Source organism: Xiphophorus couchianus, chromosome 17 (genome assembly GCF_001444195.1).
Source record: "Xiphophorus couchianus chromosome 17, X_couchianus-1.0, whole genome shotgun sequence".
Classification (NCBI taxonomy): domain Eukaryota; kingdom Metazoa; phylum Chordata; class Actinopteri; order Cyprinodontiformes; family Poeciliidae; genus Xiphophorus; species Xiphophorus couchianus.
Window position 1 is genome coordinate 8,891,977 of NC_040244.1, and position 22,183 is coordinate 8,914,159.

Genomic DNA, 22,183 nt, shown 5'->3' on the forward strand with positions numbered 1-22,183 from the left:
GTGCTTCACCAGGTGCTGAGACGCAGCAGGTTGCGCGTCTGCGTCACTCACAGCTGAACCGAGACGCTGATTGGCTCGTTTGGAGCTCCGCGGGGTCTCCGCGCTCCTCCTCTCCACCGGAGCCCAGCCTTCCTGCGTGCCTGCATGCTCTGCGCTTGTTGCGGGGTTTGTGCGCTTTTCTTGGACAGACACGCCGAGAAGGAGAAGTTGTCGTGTGCGTCAGGAAGATCGAGGAGAGCAAAATTTTGGCTTCTGGCTGTTTTAATTTTTTTTTTTATTGGTCAAACTGGGAGGGAATAAGGCAGCGGGGCGAGTTTGAGGCGTTTATCTGCGAGAACCAAGGATACCCAACATTATGTGGTGCAATTATGGCAGGCAAGGATAAGACAGTCGTGAGGACGCTGGAGGATTTAACGCTTGATTCTGGTTATGGTGGAGCCGCGGACTCGGTCAGGTCGTCCAGCGTGTCGCTCTGCTGCTCCGACACGCACCAGTCCGTCTCGCATGGAGGCAACTACTGGCATCTGACGGAATCCATGCACAGCAGACACAACAGTTTGGACACGGTCAACACCGTCCTGGCGGAGGACACGGAGATCCTGGAGTGTGCGGGACACTGCGCCAAGCTGCCCGAGCTGGAGGAGGTACCGTGGAGCCTCGGAGAGGTGGAGGGCGCACTGAGGAAGGACGAGGAGCTGATGTTGGGGAACCCGACTCCGGAGGTCCTGGCGCGGCTGTCCGCCCTCATCAGCCGGGCGCTGGTGAGGGTGGCCCGGGAGGCGCAGCGGCTCAGCCTGCGCTACGCGAAGTGCACCAAACATGAGATCCAGAGCGCCATCAAGGTGGTGCTCTCATGGACCATCTCGGTGAACTGCATCACGGCGGCGCTCAGCGCGCTTTCCCTCTACAACATGTCCAGCGCCGGAGACAAGTTCAGCCGCGGCAAGTCGGTGCGCTGCGGCTTGGTGTTCTCCGTGGGGAGGTTCTTCAGGTGGATGGTGGACAGCCGGGTGGCCCTGAGGATACACGAGCACGCCGCCATCTACCTGTGCGCCTGCATGGAGAGCCTGTTCAGGGAGGTGTTCGGCCGCGTCCTGCGCAGCGCGCTGGTGGAGAGGGACAACGGGATCCCCAAGATCACGCTGGAGTCCATGGAGCAAGCCATCAGCAACGACTCGGAGATCTGGGGTCTGCTGCAGCCCTACCAGCACCTCATCTGCGGCAAGAATTCAAGCGGTAGGAAAGCATGACAAAACACACACACTTCCACTGACAGTGGGAGACAACCTCCATCTGGACACTACAAGTAAACCAACAACACCCAAAGTGATATAGTTCTATTAATTTAGGTAATTATGGCCTATAAATATCCAAAACCCTAAATATTGTCATTGATTTATTAGAATATAAGACCAGAAATGCGTTGGTTGTGGTCTCAAACAGGGCATGCAACTTTTAGATGTCTCCTTTGTCCTGTATGTTTGAATTAAATGGTGAAACTGCCTCAGCAGCATGCAGTCAGGCTCTACAGAGCTCTGCTAATGAGCTAACATTGTAGCCAGGTGTGCTGAAGCTAATAGATTTTTAGCTTTAGCTCTGTTGTGAAATCAGCTTAAGCGGGTTTTATCTTAAACTCTTTAGAAACTGAAACTAAATGTTACAACAGTTTTAAGCTTTTACTAAATCACGATTTACTAGTTTGTATCTTTAACTTGTTGAGCAGCAGTACCGTTAGCTAGCATGCTAACACGTATAAGTTAGCTTAGCATCAGTGCTACTTCTATGCTCACTGTATTTGAATTAAAATTCTTGCTCCAACAACACAAAAACTCAACCACAACTGTTATGATTCGTGTCTAATTTTTATTGTGTTCATATAATCATAGTGTAAAACAGCCATCAGTAAGAATAGCCAACATTTGACTGAACCAATATCTCTAGTTAAATCATTTTTAGATAAGGTTTGTGAGTGTGGATGAGATCTTTTTTTTTAAAAAAAACAGTTTTATAGTTGTAGAAATTTCCAGTGTTCTTAATACATCTAGAAATGTGCTTCCAAAACAAGATAGTCAGTTTTCAATCTGCCTCCAAAACAAGTTCTCCCTTTCTTGGTTATCAGAGCCCTGCAGCATCTACAGTCAAATTGGTGTTTATGGTGAGAAAAAGATCAAACAAACTCCATCTTGTGTCACTGTGAGCCATTGTGTTTCCCATGCTGCTGTATGGCAGGCATGAATGTTAATGGGTGTTTTTGACAGTCTGAGTTGGTGTGCATCGTGCAATAATTTAGCAGAAGCAGGATTTCGTGTTATGTATTGTGTGCTGGCCTTGTTGACAATGCCGCTGTGTCACTCCAGAAGGTGTAAGCCGTCAGTGAGTGTGGGCTGGCCTTTTATTATTATTTTTTTTTCTCTATCGAAAAGCACTGAATGAGTTGGCTGAAACTGTAAAGCAGAAGGGACTTGACCTACTGAGAGGCAAACTGGGACATGCAGTATTGAACAGAAAGAAGTCACATTGCAGTGATGGTTTTCAGGCGATAGCTTTGGCAAAGTGAAACATTTCTTTGATGTGCATATGGGCGTGACTTGTTAAATAACAGCTTCGAAAAGAAAGACTATGAGAGGCAATCTGAAGATAAATTGATCTGAAATGGGTCTCATCATGATGTGATGTGATCTGAATCCAAATATCATGGAAGAAGAATCAGATTCTTTCTGTTCAGTACCACAAACTACTCACTCTGATGTGACGTTATAGGAAAATTAGTACATGCTGAAACTGAGGATTAGTTGTAGACACCATTATTTACCATCTGATGTAAGTTTTTAAGTCATTTCAGTTTACTTATATAGATATCCAGTTCATAAGGTGACAAAAATATTAGGTTATACAAAATATAGTTCAGTCCACTTAGTCTGATTGATAACATTGATTTGTTTTTATAAGTTGGATGGTAATTTTTATGTTATCTAGTACTGTGCAAAAATCTTGGGTGATTTGTTGAGATTTTTTCCTTTGTCTCGATCAAAAGATAAAGGTTTCACACTGGTCTTTGTTTAGATTTGAGCTACTTTTTAACTTAGTTTGTTATTTATCTTATTCTTTTTTTGTATTTAAAATTGCAATGCTCAGAAATATTGTTGTAGATATGATTCGTCATTGTTCTTAATAGAATTTTTAAACATATCTTTCCTTCTCTATCGACGGCTTTTAGCGTCGATGTGCATCCTTCTTCCTATCGCTTTGCCTCTAGAGGAACTAGTTTATAAAAATATCAATAGCAGTAAAATTTCTCCAGTTTTCAGGAGGTACATTTTTAAACCTCTCATTATACTGGTCTCACAGTTTCAAGTTTGATTCTCACACCTGCAGCATATTTATTCCGATTTTTAATCAGATTTTAATCTAACATCCAATCAGGTGTGTGAAATGACTCCTTTGTTGCAGTTCTGGTCAAAGAGAGGAGACAATAAGCAGCTGAAGGTGTGAAAGAAACCCTTTATGCAGAGACACATGCTCCCATTGCTGAGTGTTCATCTGAAAAAGAAAAGTGATGCAGCACATAATGACTGAATCTGGGTTGTCCTGCTCTCCCACTGACCATACCTGACTGCTCTTATTGAGCAGAGCAAAATTTCAGCCTTTGTGTCCAGAAGAAGTAAATGCTGCTCTCCGACTTTAAAGAAAAATCTTTTAGAAATACTTTTGCAAAGTGATTTCAAAAGCCTCTGATGTAGACGGTTTTTGAAATACTGGAACGAGTCACACACTCCACCCACTCCACTCTGTAATGGGTGGAGTGGGTGGTGATGAAACGTGAATGCAGAGATGCACATTGACTGTATTCTGCAGAACTATCATGATGACTGCAAGAAAAAAAGCTGTGATATGTGCTGTAACCCTGCAGTAATGGTCCTGAAAAAAGCTACACACACTCGAATTTGACTCTTATTTATTACCATTTCTTGCAAAAATATGACTACATCTATTGTCCAGAGATAAAAAAGAAGGGAAAAAGTAGTTAAATAGTCCTACCAGCTAGCAACTCTTAACAGAGGGCAATTAGCAATTAACAAATCTAATGCATAGTACCAGTAATGTTTCAAAATTCCAACCATGCATACTAAGTTTCACATCAATTACAAATGAGCCTGTTAATAATTAATTCATCATATGTTGCACATCAAACATCAACTCATTCATTAAAAATACATTAAATACTCTGTTAGCATAGACATATTTTAGCATATGTTCTACTCTGTTAGAAAATACACCCAGGCATCATAGGCATTTCACCAGCAATGCCACATTTCAAACGGCGTCCAAAACACCAAAAGAACAAACAAACAAATGGCTCAATAGTAGTTTAGGAGCCTTAAGAGATTAACTTAATGTAAATGGTATTTCTATTTCAGGATCCTAAATAGTTTTATACACCAAATGATCAAAAATACCCAAACTGCATTATGGAATTCTGTTTGCTGAATACAGAAGTGGTATAAGACCTAAAACGGATCCAAAAGGAACCAAACAACCTGAAGGTCAAGCAACTTACTGCTGAATTTGGTAACTCTGCATCAAGCCTCACACTTTAAAATGCCCTAAGGTAGTGATAGAATGTTATGGTATAGGTCTCTGTGGTGTTGCTGTGTAAAAGCTCATTACTGGTCAGCAGTTCATCCAAATGCTCTTTGCTGTTGCTTCCCAGTCATTTTTCCAACCTTTGTTTGGCTGCAGCTCTGTGAAGCATTCACTCTGCGTGATATCTTCCTGTCTTCCTTCAGTTTCCGCTTGCATTGCTTTATTCATTGTGTACGACAGGGAAAGCCTGCTGTCAGGCTGAAATCACTGAAGTTTGTTTGTCACTGTCTGCATGAAATATTCACTTCGGGGTTTTGTTTGTCGCCACTGCTCTGCAGAATAAAAACATCATACATAGAAATGACGAATGCAACTAAAGTAATCATAGAAGATTCTCATATTGGCTTTCAAGTTGTGTGTTTATGTAATTGCTAAAGGTAGCACTATAATGCTTTTATTTAAAGCTTCCAGTCGATGTCCTTGCATCCTAAAGCTTCTTTGGTTTCATATTTCTTTTGTGTCTGTCTACAGTTTGGCACAGAAGGATTTCCAAAAGCAGCTTGAAAGTGTTTTACTGAATACAGCTGCCTGATGGAGAAAGAAACCTACAAAAAGAAAATTAAATATATATATTCGTTCCTATTTTTCTGTATTAGACAACACAACAACTTCAGTAGATCTATTCAAAATATAATGAGTCAAGTGCAGATACATATTTTCACATCATCAACGCACAAATTAAATACCAGAATTAGCTGCTAATGACTTTCAGGCACATTTTAAAACCGACAACCAAGCTTCTGGATTGGACATTTCAAATGGACGTCAGTTCATTTAAACACAAACCATTCCTAACATATTCAGTTGAATATTTATAAATAAGTTGCTAAAAAACCAAACGCATTTTGTCAAGTTGTTTACTTTGCAGTTGTCTAGCAAGCATGTGGCGACTGTAGAAAGGAACAACTCCATTTATCCAGGAAGAACCTTTAGAGCAACCAGAAACAGGGTTTGTGTTGAGTGGCCAACTTTCGCAACAGGCTGGAAGTGAATCAGAGTTGTTGCTAGGTAACCAAAGAATCAGTGAGTTGCTAGGTAACCAGAGAGTGAATGAGTTAGTTGATGTCTCCAACCGAGCTTAGCTAGCTGTAAGAGGTTGAGCGGCTAAAGCCTTTCCTCTGCTTACATCTCCCAGAATGCCGCGTGGTTCTGGATCGGAGTTCAGTGAAATTATTGAAAGTTCTATTGGACGTATTATTTATTGATATTGATCACATATCTATGGAGATGTATGTTGTTATTGATTTACTGTCCAGCCCTAGAAAAGCTCTGACAGAACAGGAAACACGCAGTTAGACATAAAACCACAGAACAAGAATTATAAAAGAATCAGACAAAATGCAGAAAACAAGCAACATTTCCTCTGTCAATAGGTTCATTCAGAAAATAAATATTAATTTAGACATAAATGGAGAGTAGCAAGAGAGCAGCAGCATAATTATAGATAAAATGTCATTTCATTTGTCATTGTTTTGCTTTTCTAGTCAAAAATGACCTTTTGAATGTTTTGTTGTAATTTAAAAATACTGATGAAATGACAATTTGTTTTGAAATATCAAATATTTTTGAGTTACAGCAACATTTAACATTTAATATTTATCTTCCCCTTGGGATCATAAGTATTTCTGTATTTGAATAAAATTTAAATAACTATAAAGCCTATCTGTCATTTCTTGAGGTCATTTGGAGAACTGTAAGCTTTCATTTTGCTCTAATATAAAATTTTTTTAAAAACAGTAAAGTGTGTACATATTGCACTCATATAGCATACACTGACAATGACAAGGTTTTTATTGTAGCAGAACTGTTTTTGCTGTCCCACAACATTTATTTTGAAAATATGTGATGGTAAATGTGTGTAGATTTTACTTTATTATTTGTGAATATGTTCACATTTTCAGGCGTTACTGCACTGAGTATGTAAACACATACTTCACCACAAAGTCTGAAAAGTATAGGACGTTATTGCAGCTGCCTTGCCTGGTCTCACTGTCACTGTACTGCAACTGTTTGTTGTGTTACAGGACTGCAGGGCTCCAAATATAGACTGATGCTGGAGGCTGAGGGGTGCAGAAAATAACGAGCTTTTATTAATAAAGCAAAATACGCTGCATGAATCCAGATAGATTGACTGAGGCTGACATGGAAGGCAATAATAACTGACATAAGACTCATACAGCACAACTTATCACGGGACAACCGGGACTATCTGGATTTTGGAAAAGCCTGAGGCTTCAGTCGTTAAATTTGTTGTGACTTTTTTCTTGATGGTGACTTGACTGGTTTGTTTGAGATTCACCAGATTGTTTGATCTTGTCTGGAAAGCCGTCAGTCTCTTATTTTGATTAGATAATGTAAGAGTAAACAAGACTTATTCGTGCAATTGAGGAAAAGCTCCATTGTATATAAAAGAAAAAAAAAAGTCCTAAAAATTTCTGATTTTATACTTTATGTCAGTTTTAATATTTTTATATTTCTGCCTTTAGTTAGGAAAAAATGTTGCAAATTTCTGAATTTTAAAAGTGAAGAATAGTCCAGTTTTTGTTGTGCATATATGACATTAATCTCAAAATTGAGATTACATTTCAGTAATTTGTTTCACGAGTGATAGATCCTATTGAATATTATTCTAACCATTTAAAATTATTGTGATTTACTGGGATGGGTTAAATCTCTGAGCTTATTATTCTACACACAAGAATGAAGGCTTATATATTTACCATCCAATTAGTTATTGATTTTTGTGCTTCCTCTTTGTACATTATACCTGAAAACTGCTCTTTTTAATATTGGCGTTCACCTCTCTATATATTATAAATATTGATGAACTTTGTAAAATTTCAACCCTTTAGACACCAGTGTTAGATTACTTTTCTTTTTTTTAAATTTAGTTTTAATAGAAAAAACCCCACAAAAGGTGGTACAATTTCTGTGCACATTTTATTCTTTATTTTATATTTTAGCATTGAGACATAATCAGAAGGATTTGGAATTAAGTTGTAAATTGTAATTAACCAACTGTTAATCACTTTTTTATTAAATTAAATCATTATTAGGCTGTGCACTGCAGCTACCAAACAAACGGTGTGTGAATCAGTGCTATATACACAATCTGGTCAAGTTTTAGGCTATTTGCATCATAATAGTTAAAGTTACCTGAGAATAAACCACAAAAATATCAACAACTCCAATAAGGATAAAGTAATTCTCAATAAAACACAAAGTTATGCCGTGTGGTGCTCGTTTAGTATGTACCTTCAGATTGTTCTGTATATATTTAATAAAAAGCCTGGTCATCAGCTTCCAGGACCGCAGGGATGGTGAGCTTTCCTGTCATTTCCCGTGACCTTCCCGAAGGAGCTGCTCCGACCTCCGTGGGACAGATGACACAACATAATGGAATTGCAAAGCAGGTCTCAGCCAGCCTATTAAATTAGCAGCATGGCGTCCCAGTCTGTCTTTCACACCATATTTTATTGTGTTTTCTGCTGGGGGCGGGCTCTGTGTTTGCATATTTGTTTTCCACTGTGGTTTATAATAAGCTCGGCTCATAACAACAGGATTCTGGCAGAGCCTCTTGTTGTCCATTCTGTCGTAATTTTCCGCCTGTTCCTTCTCCTCCTGGCAGGATGGGTGCACGGAAACGAGCGGACAGATTGTTGTCTTTCTGCTGCTGTTGTGAGCATTCAGCCGAGCAAAGCTGGTTGCGATGGATTTTTATGTCACGGTAATTTCATCTGGCCATAGACTTCCCACTCGCCCCCGTAACCAGTTTGAGCAACGATCGGTGATTGTGAACGTGTTGTGTGGCCAAGATGCATTTTATGAGCCTTTGGTTTCATAATATTCATTTTAACTTCAGGGTGATTCCACTGGAGGAGATTCCCGACATGAGTAAGGTTCAGCGGGGAGCAGCTCAAACTGTTTTGGTTTTATTACTTCTCTTTTATTGGACAGTGGATTCCTCTTTCATTTTCACTAAGTAGGTGAATGCACTGGGTCAGGATGAGATAATAAGAGAAGTGTGTTAGCAGTGCGTAATGCAGTGAGGGAGTTAAGTGGAAGAGGAGGAATCAGGCCAGAGTGTCAGTTGGATGAGGTTGGGCGGCGAAGGCTTTGGCACGGGTTCCTCCAGGATATAATTACCATGCTGATCTGTTTAATTAACACTTATGCTTATCAGTTGGTCATTAAGATTAGCAACAGGAAACACAAAGGGAGGCCTGAAGAACAAAAAACACTTTCATACTTTATATCCATTCCTTCAAAGTCCAAATTGGCGAGTTTAATCAGATTTCTCTGTGTAGCTACAAACAAATATCTTCTATCCTTTATATGATTTAATGAGATTGGGTTGTAGAATCTTCTATTTAATCACATAGCAAAGATTCCTAACATAATACGGAAATGATTTACACTTACCAGCTTATTTCATTTCTTAATTAAGGACATTTGAGTCAAATCTAAAGTGTTTAGAGTATGAGTCAAGTTAGGAGGTGTTTTTCCCATATTGATTGAAGAAGAGAGATTTCCATTGTAAAGTATTTCCCTTATTAAATATAGCTGCATAATTTTAAACTATATTGTGCACTAAATATGTCTGAGCTGAAAGCCAACACAGAGCAACTGAGTGGGAGTTTTTATCCTCAGGCTATTGGATTCATAAATGAGAATAATCAGGAACGGAGCATAGAAAAATGTTAGCTTTACTGTTTTCAGCCACCTTAATAAAAACTTACTAAAGCAAGACAGAATATTTCTTAACTCTATAGCATATTTACAAAAGATTTCATCTGAATCCTAAACCACCAAAAGTGAAATTATGAATATAAAAAAATCTGTCAGAAAATTAACTTAATTTCAAGATGAATGTGAAATGCAGTATAATCTAACAGAAAGTGAAAACTAAGATACTAAATGCAATAATTCTGCTTACCAGCTTTAATTTTGATAAGAAAGTGACATCTTCTTTTTATGTTGTGGAATAACAACAGATACTACAAGAAATAATGTTTAAACAATTTAAGCTAAAAATAAGCTAATGCAAGAGGAAGAAGTAAATGTCTAAATTCTTCCAGCTAGCTTTCAGAAAAAATGTAATTTCTATGCCACATTTTTGCCAAGTGAAGTTTGTTTATGATGGAAACGAAACTATAGGGTTAAAGAACGAATTGGAAAAATAAAAATGGAAAACAAACGGGAAAAATCAGCCGTTGTGAGAAACCACCCAAGCTATGCTAACAAAGCGGCTAATATAGATAAGCTAACTTCAGCCTATTCAGTAATTATTTTTACCTAATGTTTTTTGATTTATCTTCATAAATTGTTTGTTTTCATAATGCAAATTATTATAACAGTTCCAAAAAGTTGAGTAGCAAATATTACTAAACATCAACATGCCCCACAAAATAAAACGCATAGATTTATTTAAGAATTTATGTTGAGAAAAATAATTATTTTTGTCAAATGCTTTTCTGCACAAACCGGTTTGTTGGGATTCTGTCAATTGTCGTGTTGTTGTTTATTAGATACAATAGATGGGTTTGTTACTTGTCTCAGTGTTTGTTTTCATGGCATAACAAAGGAAAGTATGAGGACGTGTGGGTGTGAAATATTTTCTCCGATTGGATTTGCCACACTCGGGCCACGGTGAAAGATGACTTGTTGTTTTTAATGAGCTCCATGTGCCGCTCCATGGCCATCGCTGTGGGTGTGATTCATGTTCAATAGGTGTCCTGTTGGATCTGGAGCTATGTGCGTCTCAAAACAATCACCCAAGTGGGCTGGGAAACTATCGTGAAGTGACAAAATGACCTAATTGTGTTACCAGACGCTACCAAATGCACAAGCGAACAAGCGAATGCCACAGTGACACAAATCCTAATTAAGTGGAAGATGCGCAGGATTTCTTTGATGTTGAGAAAACCTTTGACAGCTGCTGTCAGAAAAAGCTGTTATGTGATGCTACCTGTCAGCAGTAGGAAACCCAACTCAGCAGATGCATCCTGGAGGAATTAATAACGAGACCATGTAGTCGGTTAAAAGAATCCTTTAAAATTATTTGTTGACAATGTCGACGGAGTTTTAGGGCCACAATAAGAAAATAAAAAAGTAGGAGAGTAAAGTTATAAAATGATGACAATAAAGTCATAGAATTATGAGAATAAACTGATAATATTGTCACTTTATTCTTGCAATACTATGACGTTATTCTCATGATTTTGATTATTCTCGTAATATTATGACTTCTCTTTATTTATTTTTTATTATGGCCCTAATACTCTGTCTTAGAAAACCTGTATTTTCTCTAAATTAATTTTGCTCTCTCAAAGCAATACATACGTTGCCAATACTTTCCTAGAAATATACAGATATTTTATTTTAAAACTGAGTGGTTACTGTGCAGAAATGAGAGGCTACATGCTGAGATGTTTCTGATTACTTTTCCTAAAAACGCACAGATTACTTTCCTGGAACTTTCCAGCAGCTACATGTTGCTTTTTTGAAACTTAGATTGTACTTTAACAAACCTACAGGATATTCTCCTGTAACTTCCTACAATGTATAGTTTACTTTCCCCGCTTACTTTCATATTGTGTTTTTTTAAATTTTTTTTATTACAACATACTTTCCAGCTAAGTGGAACTAAGGCAGCAGATTATTTTCTTGAAAGTAACTTTACTTTTTTCCAGAATCTAAAGATTAATATACTAAATTTACAGGTTAGTTTTCTGCAACATGTTTCCCAGAACCTACATGTCTTATTGCAGGTCTCAGTTTATTTAATGAAACCTTCCAAAATGTAGAAAACTGCTCCAGAGCTGACGGTTCTTTTTATGGACCTGCAGGTTACTTTCAGAGTGTTTTTTAGAGAACTTTCATATCACTTTTCAGAACCCTAAAATGACACATTGCCATCGCTTTTGCTTTTGATTTATACATTTTTAAGAGGGATCCTTATTTCTTCAGATGAACTAACCTTTTAAAACAGAAACCAAAATATGTTGACCTTTAAGGACAGTGTATTACTTTACACTGCTTGCCCAAATCATCCATCGTGTTTCAGGGCCAAAACCTGTACAAAAAAATCATCCTGTACTTGTTTAAATTTCAAAATGGGTAAAAACAATAATTAAAACATGCTGCACTGCTCTACATGTATAATCTAAATAAAATGAATAAAAATGAACATTTTCACAAACTTTTTTAGGATCTGTTTCTGTGGTGGGCTGTAGTGTCTACATATATTTAAAATATTTTAGCTTCATGACCAAAACTGATGTTAAGCTCAGCTGAAAAGTACATTTAGATATAAAGAATGACTTCGTTGAGCTTTATTGTTGTTGAATTATTTAGCCTGTAACCCTTTGAGGTTTAAAACTGATGTTTTTTGTGCTGTTGTAATAATAAAAAAAAGCCACGCGTCTTGTCGGCTACATTATGTCTTCCTCATACATTTCGCCCTGTGCCATCTCATCTCTGCAGGCCTGTGGCTCTTGTTTAATGATGCTTTTGATCAGACCTTTCACACATTTTCTGTGCTTTGCAGTCCGTAAATAAACCGCTTTGTGATTTTGAGCTAGATTTTTTAAAATCCTAACAGTAGCAGTTTTATCTTTTGAGAAAAAAACTTAAGAGGCTGAGTGTGAAACATAATGTGAAACATTGTGAGTAAGTCTATTGACCAATTGTGAAATTGTAGATTTTCTGTAACACTGATGTCATTCTTGGACAAGGAATGACATCCCTTATAAATTTAGACTAAACCAACCAATTTTTCAGTGCTGAGAGACGAGTTTGAAGCTTGCACTACCTAAATATTTGCTGTCGTGTTTGCTTTTGTTGGAGGATCATCAAATAATTTATTCAGCGGAAAAAAATAATAGCCTTCTGGCCTCTTAAATTTTGCTTTAATTAAGCAGACGGTTGCATAATACAGATTAATCATATCACTTCAACTATATCTCCATGCTTTGTTGAGTCATGTAGATAATTTTGGCATCTGTGTGGATGATTTCCGGTGGTTTAGCTGCGTGCGAGTTGTTGTTTTTAAAAGCAGAAAGCATCAATCACAAGCAGATCCTCCCTTGCGTACACATTTACTGCAGAGATCGTGAAGTTGTCTGCAGCGGCCTGTAATATATTTAAATAAGAAGCAGCAAATGCAGTGTATTCCTCCTACATGAGAGCGAGGACTCGGTGGTAACTCTATATGCCGCTGTTGATGGTAGCCTCTCTGCTGAGTGCTCTTCAAAATGAGTGAAAAATTATATTCACATCTCCTTTCTTCCAGAGATAATGGAGTAATTTGAATTCTATTCAGGGTTTGTTTTTTTTTTAGTGTGTGTAATCTCAAATCTGTTTGACAGTAAGGGAGATTTCCTCTAGAAATGAGATTTTTAATACAATATTAAGGTTTCCCTCAGAAAACTTGCTAAGCCCGGTCATCCAGTCATTCATCCAGCGGCCCGTCGTGTTTTTGAGTTAAAGATGTTTAAAGTTGACAGGAAATTTGAAAGTATCACTTGATAATCATGTGTTGGTGAAAGATTGGAAGATTAATACCTGAACACCAACCATAAAGTCTTAAAAATGCAAACATTTTTAAAAGACTTAAATAAATAAGCAATGCTTAGCCTGGTGGGGGCACAAGTAAAGCCTGGTGGCCCACCAGGCTTATAATACACTGGGGGAAACCCTGAATATTGTCTGCAGTACATATAGAAATATAGCGATTTACTATCTTTAACTTCTCAATTTCTCACAAAAAGGTCAGATCTTACCGTAATACTCTGAATTTACACTTGGACACCAGTCATTAATGTTAATACGCCATCAATTGTCACATTTGTTTGTAAACAGACGTCTGATGGTCCAACTAGAAAACTTTTAACACCATTTTCCCACATGCTAAAAATGTGATGAAGTCACAACATTAATCTTAAGTATATTTCTGGAATCCATGTCCAGTTTTATTTTAATTTTCTACAGAATTAATGGAAATTTGAGTTGAGTTTTTCTGACTTCTCAGGCCCTTTTGCCCCCATTGAGTCATATTATCAAGTTGATTTCAGCATGTTTGTAGGTTTCCATTCCATTTTTAGTGATTGATGTTGGTCGATAACATCTTTTTTTAATGAAAACAGATTTTCAGCTTCAAGCAGCCTCAACGAGAGTGGATTAGAACAACTCTGACATGATTACTTGGCTTTGACTCATTTCATCTCTAAAGTCCTGGCAGCGGTGATAAATGTTTTCTTGCTTCTCCAAATTCACTGATGAGCGTTTCCTTTTAGCATATTTGAATTGCATTGACGCAATTACAAACAAATCCCAGACAAGTTTACCTTAATAAGCTGCAGGCCTACAACAGAAGCATTTGGATACTTTCATACAAAAAGATGATGTCTGTCAGCTGTTGGCCCACAGTGATGAATCTCCTACTAAGAATGCATCATATGTCTGGCTGGAGGGAATTGTGTAATGCTTGTGTAATACTTGTAAGTCATGCTCCCAAAAAAATCTGAATATCTTCTAAAGACGTCGGAGAGAAAATGTCAGCTGTTTGAAGTTGTGACGTATATATTTTTAGCCTCTGTTTGATGTTTTAAGTTAATTGCTTTATTTCTAATTTGGAAAATGAAGAGGATCCTGGGTTTAAAATGGAAATTGTAAATTGATTTTGAAGCTAAAAATGACAAATGGCAGACGCATGAGGAAGAAGTGCCTCACGTCCACTCAGAGTATTACAACTTTAACTGATGCAAATGAATTACGCCAATGAGAAATCATTGGTTTTAGAAAACTGCAACATGTTTTCGTCTATTCAGTGTAATAAAGAGTTTCTAAGCAAACAGAAGACAAATCCAAGAAAATAAAATGTTGGCACTAATGTTTTTGGTAACCAAATATAACGTAGGTCGATGAGCTATTATTGTTTTAGTTATCCATTAATCTATCAGCTATCTGATAGGTTAAATTAAATGGATAAATATTTGGCACTTTTATTTTTATTTAAGCCTTTTTTCTACAATATTAGAAATGCATTGAGCGATGCAAATAAACAAATTAAATAATTCCTTTAAAGAAAGGAAAATAAACATTTTATTGCAACAATGTCAAATTCTTTTAGTGTACACTTGATCATGTGTACCGAAAAATCAGTACAATGTAGGAATAATCTGATTATTTTTTTGATTAACTGATTAATAATTGAACAGTAGAAGATACAGAGTTTTTTGTTTGTTTTGTTTATTGCAGAATTTGAATCAGGTGAAGCTAAAAGACTTTCCATTTGAGATGTTTTGGGTAGAACACATTAAATTTTAAATTTTTTATTTTAATCTTAAATGCAAAATGTGTATTTTTTTATATATACAGTTTTGGCCAAATTACTGTTATAAATATGTTGTTCTTTCAGCAAATGTCCCTTTTTTTGAATCTATGTTCCAGTAACGATTAATCAGTCACTAAATTAGTTGACGACTATTTCGATATTTGATTCATCACGATTAATCCGATTAATCGCTCCAGCCCTGGATGAGAAAGATTGTGGTATCAGACTCTAACAAAAGAATCATTGCTACTTTTGAATTGAAAAGGCTTTCCTAAAGTATTTGTGAAACCAGATTATTGCACCTTTTTTGTCAATATTAAACGTACTTTTTTTTTCAATTAATCTGAACAAGATGTACAATTTTGAGAGTCATTGTATACACCAACTGTGCTGCTTCCTGTTCCCGGTGTGTATCCGTGTCCCCCTGCTTGCCCCGCTCGGTGTGTCACATCCCGACACGGCTCAAACGTCACATTTACAACATTTAATTAATGAGAGCGGCATGATGAATCACTTTCTGGTTGTTCCCAGGTGGAGAGAGAGGGAAATTAGCCTTCTTGCTCTAAGGGGCATCATCTGGAGCGAGTGACACCGACTAGGCCTGTGTTGGGTGTTATTGTGGCATTATGGCTAACAGAGTCCAGGGGGGTATTTTGGGCAATTAAGACCTACGCTTGAATATATTTGCCCTCCCTGTTTTGTATTTGTTTTCTTACTCCACCACTTAATCTTGGCTTGTCAAGAGCAAACGCCAACTCAAACAGCTTGCCATGCGATAGAAACAACATTCCTTTTTTTTTTTTGACTCTTTCTGTTTTGAAACCCACGGTTACATAAGCCGTTCCTCTTAAACAGTGACACACTGTCCGACTACACTTGCCCTGAAATCGGGAGCTTTTTTCCTCCAACTTGGCATGAAGATGATGCAATTTTCTGACTGTGTAGGAAGGGACGCTTCCTTTGACAGACACGTGGGGATTTCATAATATGGAGAACCTCTCCACTCCGTCAGTAGCTGCGTTTTCTTTACAAATGTGAGCAAATCTTGCTAATGTCGAAAATACCCAATTTTGCAATTGCGGTGTTTCCATTAAATGAGAAATGAAATTAAAATCACGTGAATGAGCTTGTTCATGCTACTATGTTTAACTGTTTAACTATCCCACAGTCTTAGCGCGATGCTCAAGAAGAGTGCAGCAGATGTCACAGTCGGCCAACTGAGTGACCCATGACCTGAGCTCTTCAGGTCACAAAACCATAAATTTAAAAAAAAAAAAAAGCTGTAAGATGGCGAGTCGTCAGAACTGTGCACACAATAAAAAGCTCAGATGGGGTTCACTCAACCTCTCTCAGAACTCTCCACTTACTCAGCTTTAGCTATCTTTGCTTCATAGTCACCTTTGGCTTACAGTAAAAACGCCAAGCTGCCAAATAACAAAAGTAAACTGACAAATAAAACTTAGCTTTGGGACGTACATGTGCCCAGTCCCACAGACTCACACAGATGTGGGTTATGTACAAGATGTTTTGACACAAAATACTTTTTTTTCCCCCCAAAATGTTAATAATAAAGAGGGATAGATGATATTTTTTTTCGTTACTTAAAGGAAAATCTCAAGGTACGCACAATGCATACAGCCATACATTTGCAGGCGCTACTGATGCTAGCTCTGATCATCTGTCAGCCATCAGAGGAGACGTCGGCGTCTTATTTAGGCGTTGGAGCAACAAGCTCCTTATACTTTGGAGTTGCTATGTATGCAGCCTTTTGGGGAAATTGTAGTTGATGAATTTACTGAAGAGTTATGTATTCAATATGTTCAAATGATGCAACTTTTTATGAACTGTGGTATGCTGTGAGAGCTCTGGTGGAGCCAACTGCACATTGTCGGATACAACAAAAACAAACCGTCACCCTCCTCCTACTTCCTGTTGTCTGCTTTGTCCTTTTCGCTAGAAGTAACATCACTTTTTCCACATCGAGTGATGTGGAAAAAGTGTTTTGAAAAACCGCCTCATCCTGGTGCAACATCTTTTGATTGGAAACGTTTTTTTTGGAATTGGCATGCTTCCATTTAGATAATTTATTTTTGTAATTTCAATTTGCACAATTTTAATTTTCAATGGAAACATTGGTAGTGAAACGGTGTGTTTTGCATCATTTCCACTGAGTGTTACGGCACGAGTCGGGGCGGATTGGATCTGAATTTTATGGTATTCAGGAAAATGTTTCCACTGTTGGTTTTAATGTCACTGGGCAGGTGGCTAAACCCAAACGCCTAATGTAGAATCGAGGTATTAGCTGACATTTCTCCTCTAAATGTCTGGAACTTTAAAAAGGTTGATTCATCCTTAGTCTGATTGCTCTTTTGGTAATTTTTGTTTTTTATAAGTAAGCAATGATAAATTAAAATGAGCTTCATAATTTCCTTTCTGATTTGTTTTGAAGGGCAATTGTATGTACACTGACTATTGTGTTTGTGTGTATTATTTTGAATATTTAAAATATCTTCCAGTTCCAGTGAAAACTGTTCTGCACAAAATTAAAGTTTTAATCTTTGAGAGAACAAACTTACATTATTATTATTATGTCATTATCATTATATTACTTGAAAATGGTCTCAAAACAAGAAAATTATCATTTATAGCAATAATTTCTGGGAGAATTTGTTATCAAGTAAGATTTGTTATTTGTCACAGGCTCTTTGTGTGGCCACATTTACCAATAAAGCTATCCAAAACAACCTGGATCTGAGAAAATAAGCACTCCCTTTGGTAAATCAAGAATTAACTGAATTTCATTTTGATTCCATTTTGCTATCCATATCCAGGCTTGCTTAGTACCACATCCATAAAATCTTAAATTTATTCAAATACAACCTGTCTGGCAACACAAAAGATCGTAAAAAGCAGCACATGACTGATTGATTTCCCCTACCAGGATTACTTCAGCTGTGTTTTGACAACTCTTTGGGAGTCATCAAAAATCCAAGATTTCCCTTGGTAATGTCAGTGTTCAATGATTCAACAATTTCCATAAAAACATCTTAGATCCTAACGGCATTTGGACTTTAATTTCTCCTAAGTGATATAAAATACTAAATACTGATTATCACCGGGATTTCCCCAGGAAACCTTATAAGCCCAATGCTTGGGGCGCAGTCATCCAGGCGGCCGCCATGTTTTTAAAAATGTCTAAAGTTGACAGGAAATTTGAAATCACCACTTGATTGTTATGTGCTATTGAAAGGCTGAAACTTTAATACCTATACACCAACTATAAAGACCTAAAAAAGGCAATAATAAAAAAAAAAACTAAAATAAATGAACAATGTTAAGCCTGGCGGGGACAGACGTAAAGACTGGTGCCCCGCCAGGGTTATAATACACCCGAGGAAACCCTGATCACATCTGTACTTATTGCGTTTGTTTGATGATCTGAAAATATTTGTTGTGTTAGAAAAGAAAGTTCTAACTGGTGAAAACTTTTCCACAGAAAACCAGATATGTTTATGTATATGAGCTCCAAACTGTTTCCATAAGAGGTGACAAGTGATGGATGGCATAATAAACGTTTACTCTCATTCAACAGCTCCAGATTATATCTAGCTGCATTATCACCCCTTAAGGACTTGCATTTAATTTTTTCTTTGATTACATTTTTTTTATGTCATGAAGAAATGCTAATGTTACTCAAAAGGGCTGAAGCTATTAGCTTCTGCTTGGCTGAATGGGGCTTCAGTATAAATAAAAATAAATTGAGGATCATGGTTGGTTGTTGTAGGTGTCAACGAATCACAACAAAATAATTTCAGACAAATCTTCCCTTCTCTTCATGTTCCTTTGTTCAAGACACCTTTTACATAAGTGGGCCACTGTGCTTTTTGCACCGGTGCATTAAGAGAAGTTACGATTACCCTCCAGGGATTTATGTTTTTGTTTTGCCACCAGACTGGTTGAACCAGCTTTACGTCATCCCAGAGCTCTTTATGGACAAGTAGAGGCACAGTGAGTTGTAGTCGCCTTGCATCAGAGTTTGTTTTAACTACATCTTCTTTCACTGTCATTAACTGACACAAAAGCCTGTGTGTGTTCATCTTCCTGCGCCTGTGAGAGAACAACGTCAGGTGGCTGGACAGAAGTGGAAGGCTTCAAACTGAATGGGAATTAAGTCATATTTCCATATTCTTCCCGCGTGTGGAAAACATTTTAGTTATTGCTCAAGTTTAATCAAGTTGAGGGAAGTGGTTCCGTTCAGTAGTTTCAAACACATCTAGCTTATTTAAAAATAATGTTCTCTTGTCTTTCCCATTGTGAAGAGAGACAAAGAGAAATGGGCCTGTGTGTCACTCCATATTTGCATCCCAAAAGAAACACTCAGATCAGTGAATTATTGAAGAAAATGAATTATTATGATTTTTTGATGCCATTGCTTTTATATTTTTTGTGGAAATAGTTATTTCTTCATTTGGAATTCAAATGGAAGTTTCTATATTTCTGTAAGATTATGTTATATAAGAATTTTACATAAAATCAATAAAATTATTGACATCCCTGCCCATTCCTCTTCATGAGGCTCTTACTAAAACAGTGTCTTCAGTCAGAGGCTTCTTTAAATTTGCTGTAATACAGACTGCTACAGGAGCTCTTTCATGCCCACAACCATCACCGTACAGTAACTCTTTGAATTTTGAATTAATGAGTTGCAACAACATTTAATTTCCCTTTGGGATCAATAAAGTATTTTGAATTTGCATACAGTTCTGTTTATTTTTAAGGTTGTTTCACGCATAATTTACCTTTGAAAATAGAAATAGTTTAAAGAATGTGCTGCATTATTATTACACTAGATATGATTGTTTTTAATTGCTGGCAGTCATCTATGAGTCAAATATTTCAAGTATTTGAATTAGCATCATTTAATCATGACTTCATTAAAGTTTGCAAGATTGGCTATGAATTTTTTTGTATTTCATCAAAGTTGCACAAATGAAGACCAGTTTTTTTTTTAAATCTCGGTCGCTCAACCTTATTTCTATTTTTGAATTCTTTGGTCTCTTGTCCCCTGATTTGAATATTTTACATATAATTTAGGAGTTTGCGTGATGATGAAGCGTGGTTTCAGACTTGTAATTGTCCTACTGTTGAAACGTCAAGCTTTTACACGTCGGGGATTGGGATTTTAGTTCTTCTACCTCATTAGAGGTGTATGTTGAAGGTGGGCAGAGCTGAGTTTAAAGCTGCATGCTGCTGCCGCAGTGTGTGGAAGAATAGAAAGAATAAAGGAGCAGTGCGGCTTGCCCCAACATGAACAGCACAATAGGCAGGTAAATGAGTGAGATGTCAATCACTGTAACTGATATACCGTCTTTAGAAGAAATACAATCCAAGCTTCCTATGCGGTCTGTAAAAATGTAATTTAGAGTAAAAAAATGTTTGTGCTTCTATTAATTTTTGAATTCAGTCTTTCTTACTGAGGTTTGCTGGTTCTGGAAGTAAAGGGTAACCACTTTCTAAATATTTGCCACCAATATATTGCATTGAACCACTTTGAAAACCTCCTGGCTTTTCCACCAAATCTTGATTTCTGAACACACACAGGTTTTTGTGTCAGTTAATGACAGTGAAACAAGATGTAGTTAAAACATCAGTATTGTTGTTTCTAAATGAATATGAACATGTTTTCCTCGCATTATTTGAGGTCTGAGATCACTGCATCTTTTTCGTTATTTTGACCGTTTCTCATTTTCTGCAAATAAATACAACATTTTTGCTTGAAATTTCAGAGACATGTTGTCAGTAGTTTATAGAATAAAAGAACAATGTTAATTTTACTCAAACATAAACTTATAAAAAGAAGTAGAATCAGAGAAACTGATCATTTTAAAGAGTATCTTGATTTGTTCCAGAGCTGTATATAAAATATAACCCCCCTCCAAAAGGACTGAAAATTGTTTAATGTATATTTGGAAACTGGTTGTAGCTTGACATGAAAATTTATTGGAATACTGAAATTCAGGCAATCCGAAAATGGCTGCTTTAATTGGTTTACATGCAGACTTAAAGTTTTATTGTGATCTTTTATTGTAATGTGATTTTGATAAACGTGACGATAAGAACTTTAAAAAAAAAAAGTTTTTTAGGTCAGTTCAAATGCTGCTCTGGAAAAACATACCCATTTGTAATAAGCTTCTTTAGAACACCAATCATAAAACTAAATTTATCTCGTATTATCAAATTAAATTAGATTTTTAAAAATACTTTTATTGCACAAACATTGGAGAAGACAGTAAAAGTAAAATAACGACAATACAGACAGTTTGGGGGATTTAAAATATCATTAATTGTAGTTTATTGTGACAGCAATACATTGAAATTTTTATCATCTAAACAAATTTACCACGATAAATGATAAACGATACGATTAATTCCCTCCCCTAACTGCAGGTGTTTCCAAAATAAAAGTCTGGCCTTTTCTCAAACTTCATCCTCAATGACAGAAAATTGGAAAAGATACGCAGGATGAGAGTTTTTATGAAATTTGCCACCTGTTGCAGCCGTCTGCTTGCATATACCTCACCTATCTGGTCTCTGCAGCAGCAGCATCTCACAAAGCACTCTTAACATCATCATCATTTTATAGCACGAAGTCTCCTAATGTTAAACGGCTTGAATTTCTTCACCCAGATTCATGCACATGCTGCACTGCCAGGTTTATTCATCCAAGAACTCATTCACTTATGCTAATGCACACCTACACAGAGCAGTTGCATGATACCATTCCTGCTTCTACACTCTTAAACTCAATAATCCTCAGGCTGAATTTAGATTTTTTTTTTTCTCTCCCCTGCACTCATAACAGATAACTGATACTCGGTCTCATCAGTGCCCACCATCCGTCACAGCGTCCCGGAGGTTTTCCGGTAATATCACCAAATACAGTTTGTTTTTTGGCTTGTTCTCGCAGATGAATGCATCATGAAGAGGGGGGTGCAGTGTAACATATCTCATTCTGATCTGTATTTTCCCTGGTTTTAAATGTGTGAGTCATTCTGAGTTTATGTTGGGATGCATGAAATGTACAGAGCTACCAGAAAATGAGGGACATTTTAATCAGATTGGAAATGAAAATGTAGAAATCAGACCAATCAAAGCTGAGTTTGGCTGTCTTGGAGTTGTATTTAAATAAATGACTTTTATAAA

The 22,183-nt window shown here is 37.0% G+C and overlaps 1 protein-coding gene across 2 annotated transcripts in view; it reads left to right on the plus strand.

Annotated features, from left to right (window-relative positions):
• Positions 1-24: 24 nt before the first annotated feature.
• The window catches only part of LOC114160812 (ankyrin repeat and BTB/POZ domain-containing protein BTBD11-A), a 173,886-nt gene continuing 151,727 nt past the window's right edge, over positions 25-22,183 (plus strand). The window contains exon 1 of one of the 2 annotated variants that reach the window (XM_028043632.1): positions 25-1,236. In XM_028043632.1, coding sequence (XP_027899433.1) covers positions 369-1,236 — 868 coding nt within the window. In that variant the 5' untranslated portion in view covers positions 25-368. The remainder of the gene's footprint in view (positions 1,237-22,183) is intronic. The other variant, XM_028043631.1, reaches the window with a different exon arrangement.